This window comes from Onychostoma macrolepis, chromosome 10 (genome assembly GCF_012432095.1).
Source record: "Onychostoma macrolepis isolate SWU-2019 chromosome 10, ASM1243209v1, whole genome shotgun sequence".
Taxonomy (NCBI): domain Eukaryota; kingdom Metazoa; phylum Chordata; class Actinopteri; order Cypriniformes; family Cyprinidae; genus Onychostoma; species Onychostoma macrolepis.
Window position 1 is genome coordinate 6656041 of NC_081164.1, and position 19552 is coordinate 6675592.

General features: G+C 36.5%; 1 protein-coding gene across 2 annotated transcripts; it reads right to left on the reverse strand.

Annotated features, from left to right (window-relative positions):
- Positions 1-1491: 1491 nt before the first annotated feature.
- rasgef1bb (RasGEF domain family, member 1Bb) lies at positions 1492-11696 on the reverse strand. Of its 2 annotated transcripts, none has more exons than XM_058790268.1 (14): positions 11406-11696; positions 8670-8859; positions 8456-8578; positions 5702-5839; positions 5130-5354; positions 4366-4440; positions 4154-4246; positions 3786-3888; positions 3585-3664; positions 2890-2985; positions 2695-2790; positions 2488-2611; positions 2052-2124; positions 1492-1923 (listed from the first exon to the last, which is right to left on the reverse strand). In XM_058790268.1, exons 2-14 carry the CDS (start codon positions 8850-8852, stop codon positions 1902-1904), a joined length of 1431 nt encoding a protein of 476 aa, XP_058646251.1. In that variant the 5' UTR covers positions 8853-8859; positions 11406-11696; the 3' UTR covers positions 1492-1901. The 2 variants fall into 2 exon arrangements, with proteins under 2 accessions (XP_058646251.1, XP_058646250.1); XM_058790267.1 differs by having other exon boundaries at positions 11381-11696.
- Positions 11697-19552: the final 7856 nt, after the last annotated feature.

Consider the following 19552-nt stretch of genomic DNA (forward strand, 5'->3'; position numbering starts at 1 on the left):
CCACTTTGTGATGCACGATATTTAAAAAAAAAACTAAATAAATGCCATTTGAAAACATCAGTTATTTGTGTGTTTTGTTTAATTGTGTATTGTGTCAGAAAACTATTTGATGCCATCATTTTGTTTACAAGTTTTATTGTCCCTTTTAATACACACACACACACACACACACACACACATATATATATATATATATATATAATTTATATATTTATTTTTTAAATAAGCAACATTTTTTGTATGCTATAACCAATAGCTTTTTAACTGTATAACGGCATTAAAATGTACTTTTTTGTGTGGGGGAAAATCCTAAAAAGCCAAACAGATTATTGGATTCATTTGAATGGTACAAAATTGTATCTAAAGTTTATCTAAATTGGTCACCTCAAGTTGTAGCATCAATACTAGTTTGGACACTAGGTGGCGCAAGAGTACTTCTTTATTTGCTATCCATCTCTGCATTTCACAAACTATTAGTTTTTTTTCAGCTGCTTACAGACATTTTTAAAGATTTGCCTTTTTTTTTTAAAAAAACTTTACTCACAAATCCAAGAATTGCACACACAAAATGCCTCACATCTCTTGCAAAATGAAGCACTGCATTCAAAATATCACAAACACATCTCAAAAGCAAACATTTGCAAACACCTTTGCCATAATACTAGGTTTTTTTTAGTTTTTTTACAATTGCTTACACACTAAAATGAAAAATAACACACAGTTAGTGAAACCTGACACTCAAAGAGCAAATCAGCACAACTATAAGCACATTCTCAGCCTAACGCTTTTTGCAAAACACTACACACATTGTTTTGCATGAAACTAAAAAGAGTTTTCTACATTAATAGAAGAAATGCATTACCTGTGATATGGATGAAGTGGCCATATCCAGCTATACGAAGAGATGATGCTAAGGTGGTAAATATTTTCATGAATGTGCAGTACTTGCTTGGTCAATATTTTAATATACTTGTAATATCTCACAAAAAAAAAAAAAAAGAATAATTTTACAAGAATATTTTACAAGTATTTAAGATTGAGCACAGCAGTGTGTAAGTGGTTCAAACACAATCCAACTGTATGAACCATGTGTGTGCCATAAAATTAAATTATTGTAAAGTTTTGAATGAAGTGTTTCGTTTTGCAAAAGATCTGATGTGTTCCGATTCTTGTGTGGATATGTGAATTGTGTTTAGTGTTTTGACAAAATGAGCCTTGTTTTTAAAATTGTGCCTAAGCAATCGTAAGAAAAAAAAACACTGTAATTACTGTTAGATTGTGTGTTACATAGAAAATTGTGTTTTGCAAAAAGTGTTTTATGAAATTGAGTCAAAGGCCGAGAATTAGTTTATGGTTCTGCAGATCTGGTGTGTGCTTCTGGCGTTTGAGTGTCAGGTTTCAGAAATCATGTGACAAGTAAAGATTTTGTGTGCAAGCAGTTAAAAAAAAAAAAACTAGCAGATCACAGAAATAAAAAACAAACACCCAAAATCAGCTTAATTCAGAGATCCTTTATAGGGAAACATATACACTGATCACATGAAACTATAATAAACATAAAAATATCTTTTTTAATGTTGTAACAAATATGTTCAGTACACAAACTATTAATACCACTCACCAAAAGCAAAAAACAAAACAATGTAACAGCAGAACAGGTCAGCCAGCGACATGCTCTTAATTCACCCAGGAGATCTATAGCATATTTACAACACATTTCATTAAGGTACTTGAGGTAAATGAGATGAGTATGTTTCCTTTAGCATAGTGTTACTGTCACAATGAGAATCCAGCCTCGATTTCACCAATGAAACAACAGAAAAGTGTAATGATTATAAAAGTCCTTCAAAGTCTTCAGTGCCATCGGTCCTTGTGTTAGGACACAATCCCAAATTCACCGTTCACATTCTACTGAGGGACGACCTACAGCAATGACAAACAAACCGCATATGAAATTGAGTGTGCATATACAGTAGTGGCTAGTCACTGTTGTTTAAAAAGTACAACTTGATGTCTTAAACAAGGGTTTTCAAAAAAAAAAGCATTCAGACCTGAGTGAACGGCGCGTGTCTCTCTCCAGATTGTTTTCAGGACCTTCACTCTCATATGAAGCGAGCTGGAGCTCTGAAACACAACAAATACATTTATTCCTCCCAAAAGCACTAGAAATGCTGGCAACACTTTATTGTAATGTGACCGTTACATATACTTACTATAGTAATAACAGGAAATTATGCATAATTACAAGCAACTAACCGTAAACCAAACTCTGTAGTAAGTACATGTAGAGAATTAATATTACTCAATACTTATTTGCAATTACACTTTAATGATGTTACCTTACAATAAAGGTGAAATATTCACTAAATTAACTGAAGCATCTATTACGGAAATAGGCATCTTTGTATGATTTGAATACTGAATTGTGATTGGTTCTTTCTTTTTTCAAAACACCTATTTTTATAGATGGAAGAAGCGACGGCTCACCATCTTCAATGAATACTGGTGCGCTGATGAGATACTGCAGGGTTTTCCTGTCCCTCTCAAAAGGACAGATCACCTGCCTCCAGGACAGAAACTCACTCACTTGCTTGGCCAACTCCCAAAATTTCTGTAAGATGAGTAAAGAAGAGATTTTCAAGCGACTACATAACCAAGCGATATAGCATTATAGAGTATTAAATGTCAATTTACCTCAAAATTGATTTGGCCGTTAGGCAATCTGTTGACACAGCCTTCATTCAGGAAGTAGATATCCTTTATGAACAAGCTGAAGAACGGGATAACAATCTGAAAGACAGGAACAGTGAATTCATATTACCGTAAATTCACATGCAATTCTTAAGTGTTAAAATTAAAATTTTGTATATATAAAAAACACAAAATTACCATTTCTTGGCTTGTGTGTGCTGTACTAGACCTCTGAGTTGCTCCCCGCAATGCAGTGCGGTAGTTGTAGAAGTTGCTAGATGGGTCCATTTGGTGCTAAAATACCAAAACAAACATTAAAATTAACTGAGTGCATAGAAAAACAAGCATAGTTTAAAGCATCCATATAGTGAAGTCTAAAAGTCTGAGACTACTAGTCATTTTTCCTAATGTAATTCCATTTAAAATAAAATTCATTTTTACAATGTCATTGTGACAAATTTGCTAATTTGTATGGTGATCATTTTCTCTCAATGTTTCGGTTTTAAAAACAACAATGTTGTGTATTTCCAAGTTTAAATTATTCAGTGGTATCATGCTGTGCGCACAGCAAACGTGAATCTAATTGTAAGTCAATGAAAAGATGTGAATTTGCACGGGGCAACACAAATGACACGAATTGGGCATCTTTCACGCAAGTTGAAAATGTTCAACTTCAGCAGAAAATTCGCATAACACGGTTTGCAAACCAATCAGCAAAGAACTTCTTGACAGAACTTTTGTCCGGTTGTATTGGAATTTTTTTTCCCGCAAGTAACGCAAAAAAACATCCCACGATTAAACTACAGTGAGTAATGCAAAAATTCGCTTCGCGTTAGCTGTGCAGACACCATTAGACCGTTGGACCCTACTGCATATCTTTCTCTCTTCCTTACCACCAAGATGTCAAACTTGTCCGTGTTGACTTTATTCCAGGTTTTCTTCAGTCTGGATACAGGGTTCATGTTCATCCCAGCTACACAGTAAAACATTGTTAATAATGTGAAATCACTTCAATGCAAATCAAGACTATGGCTAAGAAATTGTATTTTCAACATAGCATTTTAAAATTCATAGTTAATTCAATATGTACTCACTAATAATGGCCATTAATGAGTTGAAGTTGCCGATGTTGAAGCATTCCTGTGCCACGTCTATGAAGAACTCCAGCACTCTTGCTCTGTGTTTCTTCTTCACCGGCTGAAGACAAACCAGCAGAGGGCAGCATAGTGTCAGCGATTGCAAATCATGCGTGGTTACAAACAGCAGTGTTCTCAATAGTTTTTGCTTCAGGACACAGATTTTACATTGGAAATAAAGTAGAAAACCACCACCTTCGGATCATTCAAAAGCATTATACAAGTGACAGAGCAGTTACACAACCTTTGACGTCAACAACAGATAAGATTTTTGCCTGCTAGCACTACTTTGCTTTATTCCCAAAATAGAGGAAAGGTGTGCTCACCATGCAAATTTCTGTGGCTGTCAGGTAGCTCAGTCTGTTGAACCATTCAACGTAAGCCTCCAGGTTACTCGCTTTTCTTTTGCTGAAGAAACTCTGAAGGACAAAAGTTCAACTGTCATTGAAATAGTCAAGTTGCTTCTTAATCTGTGGCCATTCTGTTTCCATTTACAGTGTTTTACGTAATCTTTGACTACAGCTGTGTAGTACCTTACCTTATGGTTGTCCGAGGGTCTTTTCTGAGCAAATGCTCGAACAAATTCTTCAGGGCCAATATAACTGAGTCTCTCCTAGAAAACACGAGAGCAGGCTTAAAGAAGTAGTTTATATGGTAATAAAAATGTTCTGAAAACTTCTCAGGTTGTCGATGTAGATGATCTTATTTCTTCTCCAGTACATATTTGGACAAATTTAGCATTACATGACTTGATCCTCCAATGGATCCTCTGCTGTGAATGGGTGCCGTCAGAATGAGAGTCCAAACAGCTGATAAAAACATCACAATAATCCACACTACTTCAGTCCATCAGTTAAATGTCTTGCAGTGAAAAGTTACGTGTTTGAAGGAAACAAATCCATCATTAGGATGTTTCTAACTTTAAATCATTGCTTCTGGCTAAAATACAAGTCGTCAATCCATAATACTGCATCTGAATCAGGTGAGAAATATGCAGTTACAACACCTTAATGATGGATTTGTTTTTTACAAACGCACATCTATTCAGATCACAAGGAATGGTGTGGATTGTGATCATTTTTATCAGCTGTTTGGACTCTCATTCTAACGGCACCCATTCACTGCAGAGGATCCATTGGTGGACAAGACATGTAATGCTAAATTTCTCCAAATTTGTTCCCATGAAGAAAAACTCGTCTACATGTTGGATGGCCTGAGGGTGACTAATTTTTAGGTGAACTATTTAAAAGTGCAGAACATCAATACTGACAGCCAACCAGATTGAATCTTGCCATCACTCACCATCTCAATGTGCGTCAGCTGTTGGGCAAAGACGAAAGGGTCATCGCACAGGTTCAAAACGCACTCTTCTCTGCGTACTAACTGCTGCTTGGACTTGAGGGCGAGTGGTCTGTCGATGGCGGCAGCGGCAGCGCTGGATGTCGCCAGCGACTCTTCGTACTGTCCGAGGGTGGTCAGTTTGCGTAAGAGGCGCTGAATGAGTCTCTGCATGGCCCTCCGTGAGAGCTAGTCAAAAACAACACAACCATTTCCTACGTCAGCATTATAATATCCATTCATGTCTGTAGCCAAAAATACCATTTGGTAACTGTAAGCTGTTGTGTTGATATCACAGCTTGAGCAAAAAGGAAATACGTCAGAGGGTTTGAAGCCAAACAGCGTACATGCAAATCCAACACATTTGCATTTGGCTTCAAATCCATGTCATGCTGTTATCCAATATATCCATATATCCATACAAAAGCTGTTTAGAATTTAGCCATACGTCATTATTTATTCAAGATTCAACTCAAGATCAAGTTCAAAAACAAACAATAACATGATGAAATCAGGAAGGCATCGTCTCTGCTGACCTCATCTCCAAAGGCAAGACGATGGGTCATCTCTTTGAGGCTGCGCATCATGCGCTCATCCCTGAAGTCGTACGGAAAGGTCTCGGTCCATTCTGTGAGCAGCTGCACGATTTTCGGTGCTATTTCCCGTATTCTTTTCTGTTGAGTAAAGCAAGACAATTTAGCACTGAATCATCTACAGTTTGCTATAAGATAGTAGCTATTGGGTACAACTATTAGGAACTGATTGCTATTAGCTACAAAAACATTTGTTTACTAAATCTGACATTTTCAAGTAGGTTTTTTTTTAGTAAAGTGAATTGTTTAAACTGGCAATTAATAATTATTTTAATGCACAATGAATAGATTTTATTTATCTGTATAATATATGTATTGCTTTGGCAACATTGTGATGCTACACAGTCATGCCAATAAAGCTAATTTGAATTTGAATAAATCATATATATACACATATACACATATATATATATATAGAGAGAGAGAGAGAGAGAGAGAGAGAGAGAGAGAGAGAGATTAATATTAAGATGCTTAATACTTTTTATATATTATTACTATTATTCTTTTTTTTTTTTCCTCTTTGTTAATACATATATGCACTATCTGTAAGAAGCCCAGCTGCAATTGCTTTGGCAATACAAATGTATAGTTTTTGTCATGCCAATAAAGCACCCCTTGAATTGAATTTGAGTGAGTGAGTGAGTGAGTGAGTGAGTGATGGGTAGATTACTTGCAAATTGTAATCCGTTACTGATTCCAGATTACATGACAAAAATTGTAGTCAGTAACGTAATCCATTACATTTTAGGTAATATAATAAGATTACTTTTTGATTACTTTTGACCTAACTCGTTTATCACATTGATTTAAACAGGATAATCTTGTACCATAATGATGTAAAAATACAAAGAGTGAGAAAACATATTCCTTTCATTGTACGGTAATTAACAACATGAAGTGCATTAAACATTATATTCTGTCAAGGTTTCCCAAACTGGGGTTCGTAAAGAAACTGCAGGGGGTTTGTGAGTTTAATGAAAGGCTAACAAGTAACACTTTTTAACTTTAGTTAGTGTATAATGTTGCTGTTTGAGCATAAACATCTGCAAAGTTATGATGCTCAAAGTTCAATGCAAAGGGCGATTATTGTCTTTTACAGAATTGCTGATTGACCACCCCTTTAAAGTAAATATTAGGTGAAAGAGGTTCAGATGACAAAAAGTTTGAGAATGTCTACAAATAAGAAATAACGAGAATTTGTGCATTTTAATGAGTTTGAAAGACAAAAGCCTTTCAATAATACATGGTTAAATAACCTACAGAGTGATAATTAAAGTAAAAATGAATGTGTTCATCAGTAGTTGGTGCAATATTGAAACACTTCTCAAACCGGAAATTATTTTTGTAAATCCATCGGTCAAATACTGTGTCGCCACCTGACTAATGACTGATCTCTGTGTGAATGTCCACAAAACTGGACTTTCTGAGTGTATATAAGCAGTATGCCATTTTAGAAAGGAAAATTTAAAAGATAAAAAAAAGAGAGGAATTAGAGAGAATCAAATGAATCATTTATTGCCATTGTGTGAATAATATGTAATCATGTAATCAAAGTAACTGTAGTCTGATTACGAGTATTTTAAAGTGCAACTTACTCTAATTACATTGTATATTATTAAATTAAGTCATTGTAATTATTACAATGATTTAATTTTTGGAATCTGATTACGTAATCCAGATTACATGTAATCAGCTACTACCCAGCTCTGTATGCGTGTATATATATATATATATATATATATATATAAAAAAATGCATCAGCATTTCTAGCATGTCTTGTGGTGAAGATCCTCACAAATGCTACATTAAGTTACTTTCTGGTGCAATAAATGTCTAAAGTAGTTTGTGCTTGCCTAAAATACTATAGGGAATATATTTAAATGATTCAACAAATGAATTTAAAATAATAATCGATGCATACTGAAAAAAATATGGAAAAATGTTAATTAAATTGAAAACCAAAGAACTTATAGGGATAATTCAGAAAATTCTGTCATTTTTTTACCCTCATGTTGTTCCAAAACTGTATGAGTTTCTTTCTTCTGTTGAACACACATGATGATACTTTAAAAAATGTTGGTAACAGTCGCTGGTACCCATAGACTTCCATAGTATGAAAAAAAAAAAAATTATATATATAAATAAATAACGGAAGTTAATGGGAACTGCAATAACTTGGTATCTTCCTATGTGTTCAACAGAAGACAGAAACTCATACAGACTTATAACAATCTGAGGCCGAGTAAATGATGATGGGTGAAATATCCCTTTAATATATTTTCTATGAAACCAAAGATTCAAACCTCTAATGGGAGTGATTTATTTTTGATGTGTTGTGTCACATGGTGTTTGCGGGCAATTTGACAATCTGAGTTGTCACACAGGTGTGTGTGTATCGGCTATTTTAAAAATTATTCAAATATGGCTACAATCATTTTATTATGTATGACTCTTTTGAATCTTTTGTTCAAGTATTACATAATGTGAATGTTTTCGCACTGATGCCAGACTTATTCAGTCATTTGTTATGAATAATCTTATCTTTTGGTTTGCTTCCATCGAGTACCTTTGGCTGATTAATTCACTGGATTATCCAAAAACAGACATTACCACATGGTTATGCAATACATCCAAGTTATATTTCCAGAGAAGGTAACATTGTGGTGTAAAATGACTCATTTGGTGATATAAGATTACCTTATCTGTCTGTGGGTCGCCAACCCTGTGATGGTCCACACAGAGGTAACAAACACGAGACATGAGCTCAAAGGGATGCAGGAAGAGACGGGAACTTAGCAGGAAAGTGAAAATATATGATCTCTGAAAAATGATAGGAAAAACTAAAGCGTCAGTCAAATGTTGACATTTACCATGCAACTAATAATTATCACCGCGAAGGCTGTAAACTTACGTCAGGGTAATAGTCCACAGTCGGGACTAAGAGCTGTATCAGGGCTTCCAGAGAGCCGGACACAAGCTTATTATCACGGTAGTGCAGACCCCCATAGTTCTCCTCCACAGGTTGGCGGTGACCATGGCTGCTGCTGTAAGTGCTAGGGTTGAATTTGCTTGAATATGGCGTTGTCTGTGGCATTTTGGACCTGTGGATGAAAACATTAGTCAGCCTGTAAGAAAGTTGCATAGCAGCATCCCTCAGAAACAAGGTGTGAAATGAACACCCACCACCAGATGAACACAGCTACATGCAAACAGTCTGTATTTTGCTTATGTACTAGTCAAACTGCCACGACTGATTCCATTTGACAAGAAGTTGTTTAGAAACAACAACATGCTTGAAGAAACATAATTGAATTTTTAACTACATTTCCACCAAATGATTAATAGATTACATTTATTTTAACGTGCCATAAGAGTGTTTCTATTAAACATTTAGCTGCCGGCTAAAAATAAGTAAATAAGACACCATGACAAGGATAAACTTATAAACACACATTTCTTTTTCTTTTCCGATCCATTCTAACTTACACTTATGAACTTAAATATTAGTAAAACCTCATCATAGAAAACCATGTTTAAGCTGTTAACGGTCACTGGCCAAGCGGTGGGCCCAATTAACCTATTGTAAACGTTTCTAACCTAAACAAATTGTGTATCATTGTAAAGCTCTTTACATTTTTGTTGATTTTTCTTCTTTATTTCCTATTTATAGCTCGTTTGACTTCAATAATGTGCAAAGCGCTTTCTTTAAAAAGGGACCAAACTTCAAACCATTCAAGATTTACAGATTTCAGTTGGAAATGTTATTATCAGGTTTATGCTGAAACAGTTGGGACTGTTAACAGGTTAAGTTTAGTTGGTTGTAAAGGCACATATACTTTGTCAACATAAGCTAGTTAGTAAAACACAGCACAAACGGGGCAAGCGACACTTGACAACTCAGTCTGAAGCCTATACAGGACAGGCAATATTGTCACTAAAAGTTACAGAAGTGCAAAATGTGAGACACAATGGATGCAGAGTCTGTATAAACGGCAAATCTGCTAAAATATTTTTTTATTTACAATAAAATTAAGTTGCATGAACAAAATACCATAGTGTTCTTTCTTTTATCCATGATTTTATGGATATGCAGTTCTAAAAATTATGCAGAAAAGGTATCTTGCTCCAACTGAAGTGACCTGAACGCACCTGACGTTGTAATTACAACTTCCCAATTCGTAAATGTGAACTTCCCAGGAGGAACTGAACAGTTATCAGTGAATGCGGATGCTATAATTATTTGTACAATGCAGAAGTTGAGTTCTAAGATTTTAAAGCTATTCAAATTGGGAGAAAAACTAACTAAGAAAATGCAAAAGGGCATTTACTAATCACAGTGGATGGAGGTCAGAAGAAAAGTTAATTTCCCTCCTGCTCTGCAATCTCTAAAGCTCCTGTAAACTAGGTGTACTCTTAATTCTAAACACTTTTATTGGATTAAGGAAGAGTCTTGTGGTCAAGCAGGTTTAATGGCAGGAGTCTTTTCTTGAACCACTGATCTCCTTTACTGAGTTCAGTGCATCCTATAAGACAGCCCTACTGTTCTGCTCCATTTCGTGTAGAAAACACAGTCCTGAGGGATGAGATGCTCAGATAAAAGCCAACGTGCTTGTGGTTAAAAGCAAACGTTCCAAATTCTGAACTTACTCAAAAACAACCAATTTGACTGGCAACGATGTTTCTATGACAACAGTGACTCACTGACCAACCATGTTAAGTGCGAATCTTCCCTTTCGAACGAGTTTAGTGATTTTCCTTGTCGCTTATTCATTATTAAAGGGATATTTCTCACAAATTATAACCCTGTCATCATTTACTCATCCTCGTGTTGTTCCAAACCTGTATGACTTTTCTTTTTTGTGTGTGTGTGTGTGTGTGTGTGTGTGGAACAGTAAACTAGATGTTAAGCAGAATGACTTTCATAGTCTTTCATTGCATGGAAAAATAAATAAATAGATCAGCACCTAACATTCTGAATTTCTTTTTTGTAGAAAAAAATCATGGGCCTATATGTTTGGAGCAACAGGAAGTAACGTTACTGATTATTTTATTATATTTTTGTACTTAATTCTCCTGTAAATGTGTCGCTTCTCTGGGGAAGCACGGTAAACAACTTCATTGCAAACTTTTCTGGAACAGGTCATGTTCAGTGAGACAGTTTACAACAAAAATACACAAAATGCACATCCTTAATGAAAAGGAAGATATGGTAAACGTGTCCGTGTAAGTTAATTAAGACGAATCTGCCCTAACAACAAGCACTGACTCATCAGACCTGACTGAAAATCACAGATGGACAATGTGCAATCACTCTTACACATGTATGAGCAACACAAACCAAACGAAAACAAGTTCAAACAGACGGATTAAAAAAAAAAAAAAATCCCCACATCTGAAAAGTGAAACGCTTAAACTATATATGAATAACTAAACATGCATTAAACTAAATGTATTTTACAATTAAAGACTTAATTGTAAAACTATACGTGTATTGTTTGATTGCAAAATTACACATTCAATAAGTATAGAAAATAACAATTATTAAGCACAAGTGGCAGTATGACACGGCCATTCTACAAGTTTTTTTGAAAGACAGTGATTTACAAATCCCTGTAAACTTACCACAAAATAAAAAAAGTAAACGTACGAGAAAGTTGACGATATGGATATCCAAGGAGGTCCAACAAAAAGTCTCCCAAACGCGTGCACAGCCCAGATCAAGTTGCTTTCTTACAATGAAAGCTCGCTGATAGTCTTCTTATCTTTCTTTCGCGCGCGATACTAATGATCAATTCATTGTTAACGTGGCGCAAACAGATACTGTGTGATGGTCGATGGTCTCCATTGTTTTACTAATAATCCAGATCGTGTGCATGTGAAACTAATATCGCATTCCTGTAACACAGAAAGCATTAAGAAGGAAAACCGGAAAATGCGGTCTCGCCCACAAGAGAAGACTGACCAATCAGAGGCAGGAAGCAACAAATTGAAATTTCCCAGTGATCTTATTGGCCAGTGCGATGTCCATCAACTCCCTAGACGCGCACAAACCATTGACAAACAAAAACAGTCGCTTGTTTTTAAGCTTCAAGTTTACTGAGGCTGTCTGTACACACCCTACACTTGTTTCATTTTCCAGGATACATCAGTATTCGTTTATTTTGCCTCTGCGAATCGCTCAAATCTATACTCAGGAGGATGTAGTACTATATAATTTAGAGCATAATATAAACTAAGGCCAGTGATATTCAAATTTAAGGGTGAAGAAATTTCTGCTCTACTTGGGTCACTTGTGTACGTAGTAATCATGAAACAATATACAAACAATACCAGATTTTGAAGAGTGCAAAAATCAAGCTTTGCTATCTCATAAGGCCTGAAGAGTCACCAGAAGTCCAAAAATAGCATAAGGTAAGTGTTATGGGTACCAAGAAAGTATCTTAAATTAACACCTGAGGAAATTGTTAGGCAACATAGTGGATGTAGAATCTATCTGCCTACATACACAATGTACATAATCAGTGCTCACGAAATTAAAAAAAGAATAAAGGAGTTTTGCAGTGATGTTTTTGTAGGCCAACCTGTAAGTTAGTATCACCCTTTTGACAAAAACTCAATAGGGTTTTTTCCATTGGCTTTTGAATTATTCCAGAAAATAGGTTTTGTGACCAAGAAATGTTTATAATTCTTGCATGTTTTGTTCATCGTGATAATCTTCACAAAAGAACAGAACTCACCAGAAGTTAAAAGTAAAATGTGGGCTTTAAGCTACACCACGGTAACATGACTTCAACATCACCATTACTAAGCTTCCGCCAACTCTTTCAGTCTTTTTTAAGAAACATTTTCCCTGAAAGTTTGAGTTAGAATTGTTTGCAAGAGTGTGATTATAAACACAACGAGGCTGTGAAAGCAGTGTGATGGTGTTTAATGCCCCTGACAACCTCTGTGGTTGGATTTCATGTTGAATATGTAGAATATAATGTAAAAATACCTTGAGCTTGTGTTAACAGACCTTATTTCAGGCATTGAACTCAAAACTCCTTCAAAAAACCCACTGACCCAATGGTCTACAATGCTAACTCGCTAGCGGTATTGGTCTATGAGAATATGCCATCTATGCAAACACAGTTATTAATTTCAAACATGTTTCCAGAAAACGTACCCAGTCTGCCACTGCTTGGTCAAAAAGATAATCCCGCCCCAAAATGTACGTCATTTGTTGGACAAATGTTGCTGTGTGCAGTATTCCCATGGTAAAGGCTAGCTTCCCACTCTTTCCAGAACAGCTTATTTTTTATTTCTGTGGGTGTGGTCAGAGTTTTGTGTTACATAAAAGTTGAATTACATCAATGCAGAGGTAGGCAAGTCTCATTTTATAAGTAGGTGGATTTCATTTCGAGCCCGTACCTCAACAGCTCCACTCAACAAAGTGTCTGTAAGAATAATTCACCCCTGCGAGGCCTTTCCTGAATGATGTGCTTCGCCCACACCATTAAGAGGCACCTAATGGTGAGAGTTTGACTTGAGCTCAGTAACAGTGCTTCAAGCTGAAGCTCATGTTGGATTCCACCCACGGCACTAAAGCCCTGAAACCTTCTGGCCCCTGCAGGGCTTCAGCTACAGAAGGATGGTGTTATCACATATGGTGAACACACATATTCAGCTTACACCCACAAAGACTCAACCAACAGAGCAGAACCCTTTGGGAACTCCAGTCTTTTATATCTCCAAACTAGCTGTGATGATGTTGTCCTTTATAGACTGGGGTTACATAACCGGAATCTACGTCAGCACACACTTCACAAGAAAGTTTCCTTTGCTATTTTTTTCCTGCCAAACATGCAACAGCAGTGTTGTGACCTTTTAGATGCATATTAAATTTCCTGCATAAATTAGTATTGTGGCTGGACTATCTCTGTTGATATTCCTATAACTTTCACAGCAGTATAGTCAAAGCAAGTCATAGCAAAATAAAATCAAAATAAATAAAGCTTTACTAATTTAAGTTTTTTTTCATCTGCATCAATAGCCTCGTGGGCAGCGCACCAACATATAGCACTGTTGTGATTTGGGCATCCCGAGTTCGAGTCCTGGCTCGCGGACACTTCTTTAACACATCCCACTCTCTATGTCCCACTTCGCTTCCTGTCATCATATTGTCCTATCGCAAAAATTCCAACAATAAATCTTTAAAAGAAAATATTTAAATTATGTTCCAAATTTGAGGTTGATATCTCAAAAAACGAGGTTTCAGTAAGGTGCAGTACCAAACGTTTCCAGTAGATGAAATTGATTTTATGCAAACCATGTTGTTGTTGTTTTTTTGTATGGAAGCCCATTTCCACCACTGAATTTTAAAAAAATTTAAAAGGGAATTCTGACTTTTTTATCTCACAATTCTGACTTTTCCTTGCAATTGTGACTTCTTACAATTTTGAGGTGTAAATGAATTGTAAAGTCATAATTGCGTGACATAAAGTCAGAATTGCAATATAATTGAGAGATATAAACCCACAATTCTGAATTGTGAGTTTATATCTTACAATTTTAACTTTATTTCTTGCAATTGCGAGTTCATATCTTGCAATTCTGAGAAAAAATAAATCAAAAATCATAATTGCCAGAAATAAATATCAGAATTGTGAGATAAAAACTCACAATTACCTTTTTTTTTTTTTTTTTTTCAGTGGCGGGATTGGGCTTCCATGTTTTTGTGTTTACGTAGCAAGTGCCAAACCTTTACCAAGTTTCATAACATAAAGTAAAAAAGTTCTAACAAACTAAAATGTTAATTATTTTTGGGGTGAAAAATGACTAAAGAGCACCAGAGGGTAAAGAAAAAATAGGAATATGGTACCTAGTTGTCACCTGCTTGTTCTACTATACCAATACAATCGAAACAAGCAAAAATGCTAAACATTCACAAGGGAAATTCCATGTGACAATGGAAATGAAACCTGCAAGCCATTAAGGATGAGTGCAATAACATCTGTTGGTTCGACAATGGATACGCTTGAATAATGGGGGTGGGAGTGTGACTCACTGCTTTCCAGTAAGAAAGTGATTCAGCCCCCTGGTTCATTGACCTTCAAACATGGTGCCCTCTGTGTGCGACTGAATAGTTCAGTACCTCCCTCAGCTGTCCCCATATCCATGGTGACGCCACCGCCGCAAGTGTTAATGACCCCCATCTCACATGCACACACTCGTGAAGGTGAACTATTCATGTCTGGGTCGGCCGATGAAATAGTTTTCTGATGAACACAATTCTAAAATTGCCCCCCTCCCCTTTACAGTAGGAGTTTCCTGTAAATGTACATATGTGTGAATTTTTAAGAAAAATAATAAATAATGAATGTTTTTGTCAGCTAAAATAGACATGATTTGAGTTCTGTGGTAATTTTGTTGATGACTAATCGCAATTTGTGTGATCAGTCCAAACCATTTCGCAACAAGTGCCACTCTGTTGGAACAACCAACCCATTTTATACCTGCTTTGTTTTTGGTTACTTTGTCTTTTAACTGATAACTGTTTATGATTTTAAGATTTCTAGGTACCCCTTCCACCCTGCAACTTAATTTCTGTCTGATTTGCATTCCCAAAAACTAAAGGCCTATAAAGAACAAATTAAACAGATTCCTGTATAACACTTAAAACCAAAAGTAAAATGTCTTTTTCAGTGAAACATAAAAGATACTCATTTCTGTAATGAAACCATAAAGTTACACAAAATATTTTGAAGTCATTTTGTGTGGTGAACAGACTGAAATCATTATTGACTGAAAATTCAAATTCATCAAAATATAATATTGTAATATTTGCAAGCTAAATAATGTTTAATATTTATATTTGGAGCTGCAGGTGGCTGGAAGAGTCCTCAGAGGGAAAGGTAAAAATGATACAAACAGGATGGGCTGCAACATGGCTGTGTCCTTTACATTTCAGCGCTGTTGTGGTCCTCCTCCGCCTCCTACGTGATCCAAATTTGTTTACCACTTACTTTAAAGAGCGCATAGTTAGAGTGTAGTAACATTCCGACAGAGCCTCATTGTGCAGCCAAGCAGACAGATCTGTTCATTATGAGCGAGTGTGTGTGTGTGTGTATGTGTTCATGCTCAAGGGAAAGGGAGTGGATAGGAGTGCAACTCTTCAAGCTCGCATACATGCACACACACACAAAGCTGGAACAGTAAGTACAGCTGGCCAGGAAAAACAACAGGGGAGAGGGAGGGACTTTCAGGAAGAGAGGGAAACTGAAGGAGAGCAACCTCAACCAGACAGGATCTCATTCCCATAGTTTGATCTCTCTCTCCGTGTCTCATTCGCTCAATCTCTTTCCAACCCAAAGTGATAAAAGTAAGAAAACAGGGTACAGCTCCTGAGTCACAGCATGTAAAAACGTGTGTCACAATCAACATTCACTGGAGACACTACTGCTGTTGGGATGTTTGTTTACAGTAGTCTTTTCTGTGTACATTATCATAGCTAAATTTAACTTCCAAAAAAGTGATAAAATTACTCCCTTGTGTATTAGGGTCTCCTCTGTACTTTGGCCCAAAAACATAAACAAAGATTCCCTGTAAATATTCTAAGGAACAATTTCACAAAATTCATGACAATTAAGTATATTTCCTCCCCAAATTATTCTTACTGTAATGCAAAAAAATATATAAAATAAATCAAACACTTATTACTATAATTCAAAAAAGCTGTATTATTTTAAGTTAAAATGTCATTTTATTCTTTAATATGCAGAAACTGTTTAGTTTAATATTCAGCGATAATTATAAGTAAGCCATTAACTGAAAACCCAGAAAGTGTAACACTGCGCTCGTGGCACAATCATTATTCTGTTTATTTAAGCATCCTGACCACCACAACATGACAAAATTTTGCTTGACCAATAGCGTGAGTTTGGGGCGGGCCTGTCCGTTTGTTGACCTATGGCAAGCAGAGGCAGTGTTTGTGAGACTTAGCAATTCAGTTTGGTGTCTAGATGTACAGAAATTAAACACTTCAGTTTTAAATGGTAAAGTATTTATAAATCCGAGCAGTTTCTGTTGTACGTTTTGATTTTGATTTCTATTAATTAAATTTGAAATTAAAATTGTAAATTTACTATATAGTAAAATCACCATTGAGAAAAAAAAAACATAAAAAATGTATTAAACGTTCTTTTTTCGGCAAAATATAATTTTGTTTGTTTTTTGTTTTAGCGTGAAGTTTTAGCTTCACATATTTTTGTGAAATTGAGTAGTTTGAAAAAAAGGATAAAACTTAAATAATTGTATTATATGTAGCTCATCAAGGTTTCTACAGTGAGCTCTTTGCTTTTCAAACAGACTTTGAAATCTTGTCCTCTCATCAAGACAAACAGTCTGGTAACCTTATGTGGGCCTCAGCGGTACAATCACAGAAGCTGTGAGAGCGTCTACCGCAGAGCTCCTGCCAGCCAAGTCACCAGAAAAACAAACAATCTCCTGAGATGGCCTCAACCTTACACTGAAGAAAAACAGCAGATGACCTCACATGGCAGAGAATGGCTAAATTTCCTTTCTGCTTATTCAGCCACAGCGTTCGGTGTCCACTGCCGTAATGCTAATGGAAAGCAATGCTAATGGCTTTGTTATGGCAATGCGCTACTTCATTAATAGACGTTTGTGCTGATAAAGGTGTGTTGACTTCCCCTGGTGAGCGTCTCTGTGTTCGTTAGGGCCTCTGTATGTTTTTGAAAAGGCTTTTTAAAAGTAGCCCGCCTTGAGAGGTGGAAATAGGGCCAAAGTGGTAAACACAGCTGTGGCAGACCTCTATTGTCTTAGCCGCTCATACAGGGCTTCACGGAAAACACACAAAGAAAACACAACTAACACTGGACATTCACAGATATCAACTGGAGTGTATAATGCAAGATAATACTAGTTACGGTTAAAAAGGTTTGATTGCAAACTTTCTAGAAAAAAGGATGTTGAACGTGTTTCAGGAAGTGCGGTTTCCAGGTGGTGGTTATCATAATATGGCATTTGTTCCCGTATGGTTATCAAACACTCCCTTCCTGACTGTCTTCCCTTTCTGTTTTCTGCTGCACTAATGTCTGCCTGGTTCTCGATCTAGGAAGACCTCGGGCATCAATCAGTGAATCAATCACCTGATTTTGGATGACAAAAGACACACACACACACACACACACACACACACACACACACACACACACACACACACACACACACACACACACACACACACACATTTAGTGAGATAAAGAGCTTGGATCATCTCTTGCTCAGTGTTCCAGACAGACTGTTTTGCTGTGTGTCTTTGTCCAAAATCAGCACTGCAGAGATTATGCTCACTGAATATCCCTCCACATCCTCTCAGCTGGGATAAACTGCTTATAATATCAGTAAATCATTTATAATTGTTAGTATTCTATAATATGCAGTGTTTGGGATGAACATGTTTACCTGTCTACACAATTCTGTTACTTAGGTTCAGCATTTTGTAGAGTTTGTGAGTTGAGCTATACGGTTATTTCTGTTAGAGTGAAGGTTCCTTAAATATCCAGTACATAGACGGTTCTCATAAATAAGATTATAACCTAGAAAAACAACTTTTGAAGCAACTGTCACTGGTGCTTGTCAGTGTAAAACTACTGCCAACTTGTGTTGCCAGAGCATTGCTTAGCAACACCTTAGTGATGCAAAAGTGTAGTTAGCAGGGTCTTCTGAGTTACTAAGGTGTTGCTATGGAGTTCTGTGTGGTTTTTAGTCTGTTGCTAGTAGTTAGCAGGGTCTTATAAATCACTAAGGTGTTGCTAGGAAGTTCTGAGTGGTTTTTAGTCTGTTGCTAGTAGTTAGTAGGGTCTTCTGAGTTACTAAGGTGTTGCTATGGAGTTCTGTGTGGTTTTTAGTCTGTTGCTAGTAGTTAGCAGGGTCTTATAAATCACTAAGGTGTTGCTAGGAAGTTCTGAGTGGTTTTTAGTCTGTTGCTAGTAGTTAGCAGGGTCTTCTGAGTCACTAAGGTGTTGCTAGGGAGTTCTGTGTGGTTGTTTGTCTCTTGCTAGGTAGTTAGCAGGGTCTTATAAATCACTAAGCTGTTGCTATGGAGTTCTGTGTGGTTTTTAGTCTGTTGCTAGTAGTTAGCAGGGTCTTATAAATCACTAAGGTGTTGCTAGGAAGTTCTGAGTGGTTTTAGTCTGTTGCTAGTAGTTAGCAGGGTCTTATAAATCACTAAGGTGTTGCTAGGAAGTTCTGAGTGGTTGTTTGTCTGTTGCTAGTAGTTAGCAGGGTCTTATAAATCACTAAGCTGTTGCTATGGAAGTTCTGAGTGGTTTTAGTCTGTTGCTAGTGGTTAGTAGGATCTTCTGAGTCACTAAGGTGTTGCTAGGAGTTCTGAGTGGTTTTAGTCTGTTGCTAGTAGTTAGCAGGGTCTTCTGAGTCACTAAGGTGTTGCTAGGGAGTTCTGTGTGGTTGTTTGTCTCTTGCTAGGTAGTTAGCAGGGTCTTATAAATCACTAAGCTGTTGCTAGGAAGTTCTGAGTGGTTTTTAGTCTGTTGCTAGTAGTTAGCAGGGTCTTATAAATCACTAAGGTGTTGCTAGGAAGTTCTGAGTGGTTTTTAGTCTGTTGCTAGTAGTTAGCAGGGTCTTCTGAGTCACTAAGGTGTTGCTAGGGAGTTCTGAGTGGTTTTTAGTCTGTTGCTAGTGGTTAGTAGGATCTTCTGAGTCACTAAGGTGTTGCTAGGGAGTTCTGAGTGGTTGTTAGTCTGTTGCTAGTAGTTAGTAGGGTCTTTTGGA